At 59.6% G+C, this 14,939-nt stretch overlaps 1 protein-coding gene and 1 long non-coding RNA gene across 2 annotated transcripts; both read left to right on the top strand.

The window, feature by feature from the left end:
- The first annotated feature begins 1,353 nt into the window (after positions 1–1,353).
- MKNK2 (MAPK interacting serine/threonine kinase 2) lies at positions 1,354–11,267 on the top strand. The gene is given in 14 exon segments (XM_062595961.1): positions 1,354–1,594; positions 1,596–1,626; positions 3,682–3,763; positions 3,860–3,961; positions 4,107–4,204; positions 4,982–5,061; positions 5,391–5,464; positions 5,690–5,794; positions 5,876–5,931; positions 6,054–6,149; positions 7,208–7,402; positions 7,697–7,861; positions 7,949–7,992; positions 8,119–11,267. Coding segments are annotated over 14 exon segments (1,416 nt in total). The 5' UTR covers positions 1,354–1,577; the 3' UTR covers positions 8,390–11,267.
- Positions 11,268–12,007: 740 nt separating this feature from the next.
- LOC134151463 (uncharacterized) lies at positions 12,008–14,195 on the top strand. The gene is made up of 3 exons (XR_009960862.1): positions 12,008–12,294; positions 12,730–12,843; positions 13,310–14,195. It is a non-coding gene; the product is annotated as an uncharacterized LOC134151463 (long non-coding RNA).
- The last annotated feature ends 744 nt before the right edge of the window (positions 14,196–14,939 follow it).

The following is a 14,939-nucleotide window of genomic DNA, read 5'->3' as shown; positions in this document are numbered from 1 at the left end:
AGCTTCATCTTGGGGTGCAGGGAAAAAGCTGCTGTTTTGCAAGTTGCATCCCAGGGCGTAGGGAAATTCCTGTTTTTTTTTTTGCAAGCCTCGTCCTGGGACACGGGGCCAGGCACTGCCACGGGAGCCTGGGGAAACTGGGGACGTTTTGCTGCTTTGCGCCGAGCCCTGAAACCCAACGGCCCTGCAGGAAAAGCTTCGCGCTCGTTTGCTGCCTGAGACCCGACGCTCTCGTGGCGCCTGGCTGCGAGCACCAGCGCTGCTCCTCCGCGGCCGAGGCGGCGCTAGCCGGGATGGGTTGGGAATCCCTCGGTAGCGGAGCGATGTTATAAAAAGCAACGCTGGGGGCTTCTCTCTCGCTCGCTCTCCCTCCTTTTTTTTCCCTCCTTCTTTTCAGTCTTTTCTTCTGTTTTGCTCCAGGAGGAGCCGGATGCCGCAACTGGGAGTTTTGCAAAAAAAGAAAAAAAAAATCTGGATTTTGCTGATTTGCAGGGAATTCAGGGCAGAGCAGAGCCCCGAGTCCCCCCTCTGCCCCCCCCCCACTGCTCCCCTCCCCGCCGCAGCCAGGGCCCGGCCCATGTGCTGAGCTCGTCGGGGCTCAGCCCGCACGGGGCTCACCTCACGCTAAGCCGCGGGATGGCGGTGGGGGGGAGGCCGGGAGCTCCCGCAGGTGATGGCAGCACCCGGGGGGGTCCCGCTCAGGCCTCCCCACCGAGCTGAGCCCTGTACCGCTCATGACACTCGTGGCGGCCAAGCAGGGCAGGGGGGCGAGGGGGGGGGATGGACCCAGCGCTCTGGCCCGGTGCCCTGGAAAATCCAGGCGGGAACGAGGACGAAGCGGTTCGGGGAACGGCAGCAGCGCCCAGGGCTGCGCCCCGGCGCGGGGAACGGGGTCCGGGGCGCGGGGGTGTCCCTGCCCCTGGGAGCCCTGCAGGGGGGCTCCCGGGGGGGGACGGGGGGGGTCCCCGTCCCCGGTGCAGCGGGGGGAGCCGCGGGGGGGTGTCCCCGTCCCCGGTGCAGCTGGGGGGGGGCGAGGGGGGGGGTCCCCGTCCCCGGTGCAGCGGGGGGGAGGGCCGGGGGGGGTGTCCCCGTCCTGGCTGCAGCACTGGGGGGGCGGGGCCGGGGGGCGGGGCCCGGCGCAGCGTCAGCGGGCGGGGCCCGGCGCAGCGTCGGGGGCGGGGCGGCGGCAGTGGGCGGGGCGGCGGCAGTGGGCGGGGCGGGCGCGGCTATAAAGCGCGGCGGGGCGGCGGCGGCGCGTCCCCCCCCCCCCCGGCGGCGGAGCGGAGCGGAGCGGAGCGGGCGGCGCGGCGCGGCGGCACCATCGGCGGCTGCGGGGCCGCGCGGTGAGCGGCGCGGGGGGGGGCCCGCTCCCAGCCCGCCCCTCTCGCCGGCGGCGCCGCGCTGACCCGCTGCTCTGCCCGCAGGTCTCCAGCCGGCGCCGGGACCAGCTCCAGCTCTGCTCCCCCCCTCCCCGCCTCCCTCCCCCCCTCCCCGTCCGGTTTTTATTCGCGCCCCCCTTGTTTTCTGCCCGCGGCGCCGCCTCCCTCCATCCCCAGCCCCACCCCCCACGCAGCAAAATGGTGCAGAAGAAACCCCGAAATCCAAGGTTTCCACCGCTCCTTCAAGGTAAAGGCAGCGGCGGTGCGCGGCGGCGGCGGCGCCCGCGGGGCGATGCCGCGGCGCTGCGGCGGGGCCCGGGGCGGGCGGGCCGCATCCTGCGTGCTGCAGTGCGCCGCGTTGCATCACCTGCCCCCCGAGGGCCGGAGCTTCCTCCTTTGTGCCACGGCGCTCGCGCAGCCCCCGGAGCCACCTGAAGGAAGGAAGCGCCGGACGCGTTGCTGTTAAAAACCCCAGCGAAGCATTAATTCTGTGCCCCCCCCCCCACACCACCAACACACACACACGCACTCAGTACCCCACGGGAAGGAGCTGCTGGGTGTCAGGGCCGCAGGGGGATCCCGGGCTCTCCCGCTGCACGAGCGCCAGGAGCAGGAGCTGGAAGAAGGAGGCGATGCCGTGCACCCCCGGGGGTAGGGGGGCAGCTCGGGGGGGGGGCTTTGCCCGCACTCCCTCTCCGCTGCGGCCGCGGCTCCCCCCGGGCTGAGCCGCTCTGCTGCGAGCGGCCGAATCGCGGCTGCGAGCGCTGGGGGCGGCCCTGGCGCCCACCCAAAGGCCCATCAGGCACCGTCGATCTTGGGGCCTGTTGCGCAAGCGCCTCGCGCCAGGGCCAAAATCCTGCTGCTGGCCGGGTTGGAGCAGGGGGTGGCGAGGGCGGCGCAGGGCACCCACGGTCCCACCGCCCTGGCGCCGTCACCCATGCCGGAGGGCGACGCGTCCCGTCAAAGCCTCTTGGCCCCGGATTTCCTAGCTCGGGGAGGCGGCGGGCGTCCTCGGGGAGCACCGCGGACCTGTTGCTGGGGAGCGCTCGGAGGCGAGCGAGCAGCAATTTTGCAATCTTTTTGCAATTTTGAAGGGCATGCAAACGCCGACCGTGCGGGGTGCTCCTGCTCGCTCCAGGGTCCGCGGCGGTGCGGGAGCCTCCCCAGCCCCGCGGGGTCGGCTGGCTCGCTGGAGCGTGGCAGCCGGCTGCAAGCGGCAGCAGAAGTAAACAGGCGCTTTCTAGTTGTTTCCAGCCGTGGCGGCCGTGTGTGCCGGCCCCGGGGGTTAGCTGCTTCCCGGGACTCGATCCGGGCTGGCGCCCCTTCCCAGGCGCCTGGGCACTGGGGCGGGTTTGGAAACGCTCCGGAGAAATCCACCTCCGCCCAAATAGCTTTCGTAACCTCTGAGAGGCTGACGGCATCTGCTCTCCTTTCTGCTGGCCCGCGGCGGGTGACGTCCCAGCGTCCCCCACGACTCCGGGGGTGCCGAGGGGGCCCGTCCCCAGCGCCCAATGCCGGGTGGCATCAGGGATCAGGTTTTCCTTAGGGGCTGCCCATCCCATTGCTCCCAGCGAGGCTTTGGGCTGGGCACAGAGGATAAATCCCAGCTGGATCCTGCTCCCAAAGGAGCTCGGATTGCAGGCATCCCACCAGCTTGGTTGGACCTCAGGGCCAGGCGTTGCTGGCTGAGGAGCTGCCCCCATGGCTTGGGTGACATCCCTGTTGCTGGCACGGGGAAGGGTGTGGAGTGCTGCCGTGGCCCGTTGGTCCTCTGCATGTACCCGCTGCTGGGCCACTCGCCCTGACATTTCCCCAACAGAGCTGGCGCCGTGACCCTGGGAAGTGCTTTGAGGAGCTCTGGGAGGGGGGTGGCTTGCTGGTTTGGAGCTCTCCCAGCGGCACCCAGTGGCACTTCTCCCCCTCAACATAGTTCAGATATAGGTGGAGGTTTGGGGTTGGGTTGGTGCAGACAGCCTCTGTGCTGTGCCAGGGCTGGTTGCAGGCACGAGCCCAGAGCAGTGTCCCCATCAAGAGACATGTTCAAAGCCTTCCTCCTCCTTTCATGCCTTGACTCGGGGTTCTCTGCTGGAGCAGCACTGGTGACTTGGTGTCTCAGTCCCATCAGGGATGAGCAGGTACTGCTTGCTGGGGTGAACAGAGAAGGTGCCAGCACCAGGCGCACATTGGGGTCCTCGTCCTTGAGCAGCTTCATGGTGGCTCAGCTCACCATGGAGGTGGTGAGGCCGGGCTATGGCAGCTCATCCAGTGGCTGCCACCTCACTCTTATTCTTGCTGCCCTCAGGGCCAAAACCCCTTCGATCTGGAGTTCGACCAGTCCAACCACCTGGAGTGCGTCTTCAACTTCGAGTGCCCGCCCCGTCCTGGTGAGCGTGGGGACGAGGGGCAGCGCCCGGCAGGCTTCGGGGCGTGGTGGGGGCAGGCTGGGCGCTCATGCTGGATGCCCCTTTGCTCTGCCGCAGACATGCCATCAAGCCAACCCATCGATATCCCCGATGCTAAGAAGAGGAACAAGAAAAAGAAGCGCTGCAGAGCCACCGACAGCTTCTCCGGCAGGTTTGAAGGTGAGCATGGGGCGAGCACTGGGGTGTCCCCGGGGCGGGTGATGGCGCCGGGGGAAGGTCCCGCTGTTGAGCCAGCGGGGATGCAAGTGGCGTGCGGTGATTTACGCCCCACTGGAAGCAGCTGATAGTCGCCCTGCTCCCCCAGATGTTTACCAGCTGCAGGAGGAGGTGCTCGGTGAAGGCGCTCATGCCCGGGTCCAGTCCTGTGTTAACCTCATCACCAGCAAGGAGTACGCAGTGAAGGTAAGGCTCCGGGGCACGGTGCCAGCCGCTCCGGGATGGTGCCAGGCTCGTGCCTGCTGCCCGGCCTCTGCGTCCTGGTGAAGGCACGGGAGTTGGAACTGCTGTGGGCAAAGCAGGGATGCTGCAGCTGCTTTGCCCAGTGCAGAGCACCTGCACGTGGGGGTGTTAGGGCTCGTGGGCAAAATCCTGCTGGATTTTGGAGCATAGAGCTGGGGAAAAGGGGCTCGGATGCCCCAGCATGTGCAGTGCAATAGGAGCCTCAAATCCCCCCCTTGCAATCACCCCGCTGGGTTTTTGGAGCGTCATCCAGGCCTGCTCCGTTGGGGGGGCACTTGCCAAAGCTACGTGGCAAAGAGCCTCATTGCTGGTGGGAGCTCCTGCTCCACGTCCTGGCCACAGGAGCCCCCGGAGCAGGGCCAAAGGGCCCTTCTCTCCTGCCAGCTGGGGCTGCAGCCTCTGAAGTTCCTGGTTTGGCCGCGCATGAGTCTCCCCAAGCTCTCCCTGGCGCTGCCTTGGGAAGGGCTGGCCCGGCTTGGCACTGCTGCCTGCGAGGGAACGGCCTCTTCTGCAGCCTTAACCCTTTAGGGCACCGCCGGCAGCTTGGCCTTGCTCCAGCCCAGCCTCTCGCTGTCCCCTCCGGGTCCCCAGCCCTCGGTGGCACTGCCAAATACCCATCTGGGTTGGGGTGTAGCTGCGGCCATCCCTGTTCCCCCACCCCCCCTCCCCCCCCCGCCAACCTGCTTATGAGCCTCCCCCTCGTCTCCTTCTGCGTTTCAGATCATTGAAAAGCGCCTGGGACACATCCGGAGCAGGGTCTTCCGGGAGGTGGAGATGTTGTACCAGTGCCAAGGACACAGGTACCGTGGGCGAGGCGACAGCCTTTGCGAGGAGGGGACGGGGTGCGCCAAGGCCAGGCTTTGATGTTAGGACACCCGTGGGATCCAACCCGCAGCTCTCCTGGGCAGTGATCCCTCGCCGTGCCACGGCGCAGTGTCTCGAGGCTGCTTTAAATCCTTTATTCCCCTGGCCCTTGGGTTTTGATCACTCAAAACCCGATCCCCCCTGCTGGCGTCAGTCCCATGTCCCAGTTCCCCCTGCTGCTGCCAACTGCGGACCCCCGCGTGGGACAGGCGATGCTGGTGCAGTTTTCTGGGTGATGCTGGGCTGATGCCGGGTGTCCTTGCAGGAATGTCCTGGAGCTGATCGAGTTCTTCGAGGAGGAGGATCGCTTTTACCTGGTCTTCGAGAAGATGCGGGGAGGTGAGTGCACCACGGTGTTAGCCACAATTTTCCCCCGCCTTGGAAAAGTGGCTGCAAGTGGCCAGACTTCCCAAGCCACCGGGTGAAGTGTGAGCCCCTGGGGCTGGCAAAACCTGCAAAATTCCCTAAATCGGAGCGGTTAGGGAGGAGCTGGCAGCCCAGGAGTCCTGGCCACTGTTGGAGCTGGGTCCTGAGCAATTGCTCTGTGCTCTCGCCCGGCCCCAGGCTCTATCCTGACGCACATCCATCGGAGGCGCCACTTCAATGAGCTCGAGGCCAGCGTGGTGGTGCAGGATATCGCCAGCGCCCTCAATTTTTTGCACAACAAAGGTGAGCGGTCCCCAAAGTAGGATGGGTTTTTTTTTTTTTTTGCCCTGACTTTACTTTAATTTTTTTCTTTTCCTTTTGCAGGAATAGCGCACAGGGATTTAAAACCAGAAAATATTCTCTGCGAGAGCCCCGACCAGGTGAGCAGCTGGCTGCTGCCTCTTGGGTGCTCAGCCCCTCCGCTGTGGTGAGCTGGGGGGCTATGGCGGGTCCCGGCTGCCGCGGTGGCGCCTAACCGGTGCCTCCTGCTCTGCTGCCCCAGGTCTCCCCGGTGAAGATCTGCGATTTCGACCTGGGAAGCGGCATCAAGCTCAACGGCGATTGCTCGCCCATCTCCACCCCGGAGCTGCTCACCCCGGTGAGTGCCCGCGCGTGCGTGCCGGCCAAGCGCCAAAGCCAGCCCCCGGGGCCCTTATCTGCGCGGCGCAGGCTCCTGCGAGCTGAGACGGGGAGGGGGGGGAGAGTTCAGCCCCGGCCGGAGGCTGCTGCGACGCCCAGCCCGGCACGTCGCCCGGGGGGTGCATGACGGCGTGGGTTGGCAGAGGTGGGGAGCAGCACGCAGCAGCCCTGAAACGTCCCGGTGTTTCCCTCCTGGCATTTTCCCCTGGGCTGGTGCAAGCTCTGGATTTCACAGTTGTAGAAAGTTACCAGTTCTCTGCTGCGCGGGGCCTGGAGAGTTAAAGCTTTGCAGCTCAAAGGCTTTTTTTTTTTTTTTTTTTTTTTTTTTAATTCCTGTGGCATCAGCTGTTCTGTGCTTGCCGAGGCCTCTCGTTACAGGGCTGATTATCTGTTTGCTGCAGCTTTTTTTCGTCCCCTCGTCACAAGGCCCGTGTGGGCTGACGGGTCATGTGAGCTGGAAAGCCCCAGACGGTCAGGGCAGAGGGAGGGAAAGGGGCCTCAGAGACATCTGTGCCTCTCCTTACATCAGCTGTTAACCCCTCCGGCCCCGGACGGAGCCGGAGCCCGTCTGCTCGTGGGGCGGAGGAACAAGCAGAGCAGGATTTTTTTGTTTTTGATCGTTTTTTTTTTTCCCTGGCTGCCTGTGGCACTTGGCTGGTGTAGCTTCTCCTGCGGGCAGGGCTGGTGCCTTAATTAACCTCGTGGATGCTCCTTTGCATCCCAAGGTGGTGCCGGGAACTGCAGGGACATCCGGCAGGAAATCATATCCCTCAGAGCTGGCCAGCAGCTTTTAAAATTTTTAATTTAATTTTATATTTTTGGAGGTGTTAGGGTGGGGGGGGATAGGCGCCTGACGTGGTGGCTCCCGGTCGAGGCGATGCTTTGCCGCGGTTCTTGGGAGAAATGAGTCTTTGCTGGAGGAAACGGGGTTGGGGGGGGGCGGGTTGGAGATCCTGGGTCGGGCGCCGGTTTTGGGAGGAGGGAGCTGATGCCGCGCGGGCCGCCCTCGCCCTGCAGTGCGGCTCCGCCGAGTACATGGCCCCCGAGGTGGTGGAGGCCTTCAACGAGGAGGCGTCCATCTACGACAAGCGCTGCGACCTGTGGAGCCTGGGCGTCATCCTCTACATCATGCTGAGCGGCTACCCGCCCTTCGTGGGCCACTGCGGCTCCGGCTGCGGCTGGGACCGCGGCGAGGCCTGCCACACCTGCCAGGTGAGGGCCCTTCCCCAAGATGGCGGCGGCCCCCTGGCATCCCCCCCTTCCCCAAGATGGCGGCGGCCCCCCCCCTTCCCCAAGATGGTGCCGGCAGCTGCCCCCCGCCACAGGGTGGCCATACCCCCGTCCCCATTCCCCCCCACCCCCCGAGATGGTGGCAGTGCCCCTCTCTCTTCCCCCGCCTCCCGGGATGGCAGTGGCTGCAGCCTCCCCAGTGGCCCCCGTTGCCCCCCTCTCCCCCAGCATGGCGGCGGGGGCCCCGCTGACGCCCTCCTGCCTCCCCCCTCGCAGAACATGCTCTTCGAGAGCATCCAGGAAGGCAAGTACGAGTTTCCCGACAAGGACTGGGCGCACATCTCCTTCGGAGCCAAAGACCTCATTTCCAAGCTGCTGGTGAGGGACGCCAAGAAGCGGCTCAGCGCCGCCCAGGTCCTGGAGCACCCCTGGGTGCAGGGGGTGAGTGCGAAGCTCCCGCGTCCCGCGGTCGGGGCAGGGGACGGGACGGGACCGGGCGCTAAGGCAGCCACCTCCGTCTCGTTGCAGTGCGCCCCGGATAACACCCTGCCCACCCCCATCATCCTGCAGAGGTGAGAGCACCGATCCCCCCACCCCACCCCACCCCACCCCGTTGCGCTCGCCGCTTTTCGGGGACGACGTCGGCTTCGGCCTTTCCGACGTCCCGCCCCGAACCCAACCTCGGCCTCCTCCGGCAGGAACAGCAGTGCCAAAGAGCTCACCTCCTTCGCCGCCGAGGCCATCGCCGTCAACCGGCAGCTGACGCGGCGCGATGAGGACGAGGAGGAGGAGGAGGCGGCCGCGGCGGCCCCCATCATCATCAAAGCTACCTCATGGGCCATGCAGCTCTCGCCCCCCTCCGAGTCCAAGCTGGCCAAGCGGCGGCAGAAGAGCAGCCTGGCCAAGGCAGTGGCCGCTGGCCAGCACCTGGTGGCCCCGCCGCTGGTGCTGGTGGCCGACCAGGCCTGAGCACCGCCCCGCCGCTGCTGTGTGCTGGCCCCTCTCTCCTTTTCTTTTCTTTTTTCTTTTTTTTTTTAAAAAAAACAAGAAAAACAAAAAAAACAACACACCCTGTTTCTAGCTAGGGACAAGATCAGGACTCTTCCCTGTTGGCTGGTTTCCAAGGTTTTTGCTGATCTTGTAAGTCTGGGGGTGGGAGGGTTTGTTTAAGAACTATATATATATATATATATATTTTTTCCCCCTAAGGTATTAAATCCAAGCGTGAGGTTGCTTCTCCCGGGGCACGTTCAAGGACAGACGCACGGACTCTGTGTTTCTTGACTCCTGGTTTCTCCTCTGACTTCCCCCCGCCCCCCACCCTCCCCCCACCCCACCCCAACACCAAAGGACTCTTTGTACCCGGCGGCTGCTTTGACGATTTCGGCTCGTTTCGTACTGTGAACAAAAGGCCCTCGGCCGCCTTCGCGGCGGCGGCAGACCCTCGGCTCCCCCTCTGCGGCTGCAGGTTTCTCACTGATCTCCGGCGGGGGGGGGGGTGGATCGATCCTGTCGGCGAGGTGGTGGTGGGGGGAAACGGATGGAGCCCAGTTGGGAGGCACCTGCGGGCGGAGGAGAAAAGCGGGGCGAGCCGTTGCCCGCGAGGGAGCAGGGACTTACTGAGCAGCCTGCTTCAAAATAAGCTATTTCCCCCACACACACCCCTCTTTTTTTTTTTTTTTTTTTATTGTTATTGGTTTTAAACTGCTAGCTGGGCTTTTTTCCAGAGCTGGCATGGAGAAATGTCTTCCTCAGTGCCCCTGCCCAGCACGGTGGGCTGGCGCTGCTGAGCGGCTCCCGGGGCGGAGGGGGCTCGGAGGGGCGCCCTGAAATTGGGGACGGTGCCCAGGTTTGGGCGATGTGCAGGGTTTTCGGCGAGGGGGCTCGCCGGCGCCCGGCGAGACCGCTGGGGTGGCGAAGCGCCAGCTTAAAATAGCCAGTTTTGAGGGGAGAAGAGGGGGGAAAAAAATAATTATTTTTTGGGGGAGCTTTGGCCAAAAGGCTGTGGGCTGGCTCCAAGCACACGCCTGTGCATGCATGTGCATGCGTGTTGCATGCATGTCCCCCTCCAGCAGCAAATGGCCCAGCTCCCCCTGTCCCACGTCCCCTCCGTGTCCCTTCCCACCCCAAAGCCCCCCCTGCCCCCTGGGGCCCATGGCGAGGGAAGCTGCCCCCCCCCAAAAAAACCATATCCCCTTTGCGCTCGATGCTTTGAGCTTTCTTTTTTTTCTTTTTTTTTCTTTTTTATTTTTTGGAAAAGCAGCACGCACGGCTGGAGGGCTCGGGGGAGCTTTGCCCAGAGCCGGGAAGAGCCTCCCCAGGGGGCTTTTGTCGAAGCCGGTCGCTGTCTCAGAATAAAGTTCTCCGTTTTATTTTAGGACTGCTGACAGCAATACTATGCAATATACGTTGTTGGGGTTTTTTCTTGTTTTTGTTTCAGGGAGGTGCGTGCGTGGATTAGCACGGGAGATGATCTTGAGCGCTGACGGCGGTCGGGGGAAAGGACTGGCAATTTTGGCCCTTCCCGGCTGAGCGACGGGAAGGGCAACGCCGGCTGCCCCAAAACCGCCTCGCACTCGCGCTCTTCCTCCCTCCTCCTCCTCCTCTGGGTGCCCCCGGCACTGGGGGCCATGGAGGGGACCGGGGGCCTTGGGGTCACCTGCCCCTGCCCCGAGCAGGCTGTGTCCCCCCCCCCTCAGAGAGGCATCTTTAGAGGAGAGAAAAAAAAAGAAAAAAAAATCCATCTTGATTGTACATTGTTACATTTTATAGCTTATTTTGTTTTATCAGTTGTAGATAATTCCTTGTTGTCTTATATTAAGAAATACTTGAATGATGTACAGTACGTGATGCCTTGAGCTGGTATTGTGAAAGCTGTTGTTAATGCTGCACGCCGCAGCCTTTTTCTTTTCCTTTTTAAAAATCGTGGGAAGGAGATGGTGGGGGAATATCTCTGAATTTTTCCTCCCTCCCCCCCCCCCCCCACCTGTGATTTTTCTTGGCAAGCCAAGCTTCCCACCTGGAAGATTTATCTTTTTACCTACCCTCATGAAAGGCTTGGGCAGGGGCACGTCCTTGATGCTGGAGCCCCAGCCCCCACCGCAGCTCTGCGGGAGCATTTTCGGGCGCCGCTCGGCTTAGCCGGCCCTTTTTTCCCTGGCTCTGTGGCCGGTGTTGGAAGGGGACTGTGGCGAGGGGCCGTCGCTTCTCCTGGGGCTGGTTTCCCAACGGATGCTCCCCCTGACCGGTTCGGCAGTGCCTGGCGGCACCCTGCCTGCCGTGGCCCTTTGCCTGCCTCCTTGTGCTCTTGCAAAGCCTTTCCCACCCTGAAAAGCATCTGTCCTGGAAACCACCTTAAAAAGTCCTTTTTTTTTTTTTTTTTTTTTGGTTTATGTTAAGCTGGAAACTTTAAGTATTTTGGCTCCCTCCACCCCATCCCTTCTTCGACTGACTAACTCAACTTAGAACTGGTTAGAAACTTTTACTGTGAAGCTATTTTTTTTTTTTTTTTAATCAATATGGGAGGAACTTTTCTCCGTTTTACAACTGATGAAGACTGCCAAAGCTGGTTCGACAAGAGTCACGTTAACGCGCACTGCTGGTTTGTACAACAGCAGCCTCCGGTCGGGGCGGGGAGGGGGGGCTGGCTTGAAAATAAAAATGAAAACAAACAAACTGAAAAAAAAATTAAAAAGAAAAAAAAACAAAAAACAAGCACTTTACTGTATGTACCAGGTGAACTGATACAGCTGAATTGAAGTTTTCCTTTATAACAATTGTTGATGCCAGAATTTTGTATTCTGTTTTGTAAGAATTTAATAAAAATGCGTTGAGACCTACGAGAGAAGGTAGCTTGGCATGTCTGCTTGGCGCCGGCTTGCCCTAATTTGCAAACTAGGGGGAGGAATTAGGTGCCGGTTTACCGGGGAAATGTCGGGGCTGGCCAGGGAGCTTGCCGGGACCCCGCGGAGGAGATGCTTTTCCCCGGAGACAGTGGCAGTAGTGAGATACCGGGTGTGAATTGCCTTGGAGGGGTTGAGTCTAACTCTTATTTAATCCTGGCTCTGTTCCTTAGTGTCGAAGCACAGCTCTGAATATTTGCGGGCTGTCCGAGAGCTGAGCAGGACTGGAGTTGCAGGAAAGGCTGTTTTGGACCGGTCCTGCCGGGCTGTCAGGTCCTGGCTCTGCAAGCCACAAACATGAGCTGGCAGCGGCTGCAGCGGTGGCGTGAGCTGTTGGGTCCCCAAAGGGGTTGGGAAGCACCCAAGGGTGGAGGAGAAAGGCAGGGAAGGGCTGCAGCAGCACTGGCTTCTTTCCTTCCATGGCTAGGGAGGACCTGATTTTAATTCATTTAATGCAATTTAATTTTTTAAAGTTTGTTTTTGCCCAGGAAGAAGGGTTTGCAGCCCCGTCCCCGTGCTGGCGAGCTGCCCTGCTCTACTCGGGTATTACATCCAAGTTGGGATGGGGGTTGGAGCTCCCCAAACCCTTCCTCTCCTGCCCTTTGCTTGTGGCCTGTCCCACAAAACACCCTCCCCTCATCACCAGAGAGGTCACCCAGATCCCAGGTTTCGCTGCTGAGGCCAACTCACATTTTATTTTTTAATCTTTGGGGTTTTTTTTTTTTTGCAAAAATTATTCCCCTGTGGTTGCTCTTCCTTTCCTGGGCTTCCCCACCCCTCCGGGCAGCGCCCGCTGTTTGGAAACCCTTTAAGAGCAGCGCTGACCACGGGGCCGCACCGGTGCTCGGGCGTCCTCCCAAAACAGGCTCTCCCGCCGGGCGACAGGTAAATAAGCCGTGCGCGGGAATGGAGGCGAGCCGCGGGGCGCCCGCCACGGCCCATCTCCGGCTCTCCGGATCCTCTTCGGACACGGTGAGCGGCGGCGGAGGGCGGCCGGGCGGGCAAAGCATCTTCATCGTTTCGGGGGAGCGGGGAGGGGGTGGGTAAGCCTGGCTGTACGGACTGCAGAGGATCTGGGTAAATACCCCAAGTCTTGATAAATCGCTTGGGAAAAAAGCAAACAAACAAGCAAACAAAAAAAAAAAAAAGGGAAAGCTGTGGGGTCCCGCAGCCCCAAACGCCTCCCCTAAACGTGCAGTGCCCCCGAGCAACCTCGGCCACGAGGAGAGGAAGGAGGGACAGTGGCTCTGCGCAGAGCAAAGCGTTTCATTTTCCTTCTTACACTTTTAAATTGATTTACAGGGCAGGAACAAACTGGTGTGACGTTTGCAGCAACACCTGCTCCTGTCCAGGCAACCAAAACAAACTGGTTTGACCTTTTTTTTTTTTTTTTTTTTTTTTTCCTAGAGCATCAGGTTTGGCAAGGCTCATTTTATTCCTGTCCTCAGCTGTGCCTGTCCCTGTCCTCCTGGGAGTTTGGTTTATTAATATAATCCCTTTCGGAATGAGTTGCTCAGCCAGGTTCGTCTAGCTACATATTCCTTTGCTTGGGATATATATTACAAAAAAAAAAAAAACATACACACACACACACACACATTATATATATATATATATATATATATATATATATATATATATATATATATATATATATATATTTTGCCTCTACAAGTTAAAGAAATGTCAGGTGTCCTCTGCCATCGAGCTTTCCGGTCGCACTGTTTCCACTACCCTCATCTTCTTGCAGCTTGTCCTCGTGCAACCGAGAACCTTTATTTCCAGCCCTGGTATTTGGGCAACCTGCTCCAAAAGAATCAACCGGGATCCTCCGCCCGGAGCTATTACTATGGTTAGGGTTTCTATCACGTTATGATTCCTTATCAAAACCCAGCCGAAAATAGCGCTGCCTTTCACTGAGCGCCTGATTTGTGAAGAAATCTGTCGGCTATTGCATCCAGGAATAACAGAGCCTTACCATTTTCAGGAGCGTTTGTGCTCAGATTTATTTCTGGTGTGTTAAAGTCTCCGGTACAGCGCTGTTGTGGATTGTGTTTCGTTGTCTGGTGACGCTGCGGCGAGCTTTAGTGCTCCGGTCCTGGGATGCTGTAGCAAACGCCTTGCCCCATCCCGCAGAGCTTCTGCTCTGCTCCTTTGCCGAGGTGACGGTGACCCAAACGGATTTACGTGCTGGCCACGTTAGCCCTTCTTTACACTGGGCCTGGTTTTAGCTGCTGGATGCCACCACGGTATGAATCATCCTTATTCATCACATGGTGGATAAATAGGATCTGTCTAACGAGCTGCGGCGTGGCCCATACGATGAGTCAGAGACGGAGCGAAGGTGCCCAGGAGCTCGGAGGCGAATGGCTCCAGCGGTTCCGACTGCAGTCAAGGCTGGTGAAGAGATAAGAGCTCCGCGCCTGCCCCATACCGCTCACCAGTCCCACATCAGCAGGGGGCTCCAGGGGAGGGTGTTGCATCCCCTCCTTGTGTTTTGGAAAACCCTCCCTGCGAGATGCACCAACCCCTCACGTCATTTCTTGAGGATGGCCCAGCCTTGGATTCGCTGGGATTTGGGATGAGGAATACAGCAGGAGAGACTTTGTCTTCCTCCACCTGTGTTCCCACTAGCAGTGGCAGGGTGGATGTTCAAACACCTCCCCGCACAGGACCAGCCCTTGGCCAGGGCTTTTTCTGACCCTCATGGAGCTGAAGGGCTGCAGGGACACACTGGCCCATGCTCATCTGCCCAGGGAAAAGCCAATGCGGGTGCAAGAAACAGCAGTGTCCAAGTCTTCCAGGTCTCTCCTGGGGTGCATGCAGCAGTCTTTAGCTCCCTCTAACGTTTATGGCCCGAATGAAGCATCTGACGGCCTCGGCCTACGAGGACCAAGCTGGGGCTGGATGGACTTTGTACTGGCAGCTGCCAGATATGTGGATATTGCTTTTACAAGTAAAACTACAGTGCTGAGATGCATAGAAACAGCCTATCCAGCAATGGGGCATGAGTCTGCAATATGTTGAGCAAACAGCAGGAACGACATGAAGTTATAAAGATAATACTTCTGTATTTAATGCTCAGTTACTATTAACGTAAGAAAGATTTCAAATGAAATACATTCCCTTAAAATAAGGCTCTTACTCACTGCGACATGCACAGACTCTACACCAGAAGGGAATGTAACAACGGTCAGCTCTGAACTCCAGCGTAACTGTGGTTGCAGGAGTTTCCCAGATTAAGTGATCTGAAGTGTAACCCTGCTTTAAAAAAAAAAAAAAAAAAAACAGTAGAAACCTGCCAGTGGGGTAGATTCCACCACACCCGTACCTACTGCAGCAGTTGTCCTCCCTCCTAAAACAAAGCACGGCCCTCGGGGCTGCTCTTCAACCAGTTAGCAGAACTTTTTATTGCCTCCTCTGTTAGATACAGGGAGAGGCTCTTACTGAAGTTTTTGTACTTTATGTAGTTACGAATTGCAGCCAGCTCACCCCTTAACCTTCTTTTGGTTAAGCTACACATTGCCCTTCTGGTGTTTCTGATGAGAAGGAGTATTTTTCCAAGACTTTTTGTCATTTTTGATCAGTGTCAAAATGGGAGCTCAGGACAAATGCTC

This window comes from Rhea pennata, chromosome 27, assembly GCF_028389875.1.
Source record: "Rhea pennata isolate bPtePen1 chromosome 27, bPtePen1.pri, whole genome shotgun sequence".
Classification (NCBI taxonomy): domain Eukaryota; kingdom Metazoa; phylum Chordata; class Aves; order Rheiformes; family Rheidae; genus Rhea; species Rhea pennata.
Note: the sequence above shows the minus strand (reverse complement) of the source record. Positions and strands in the feature narration are given on the sequence as shown.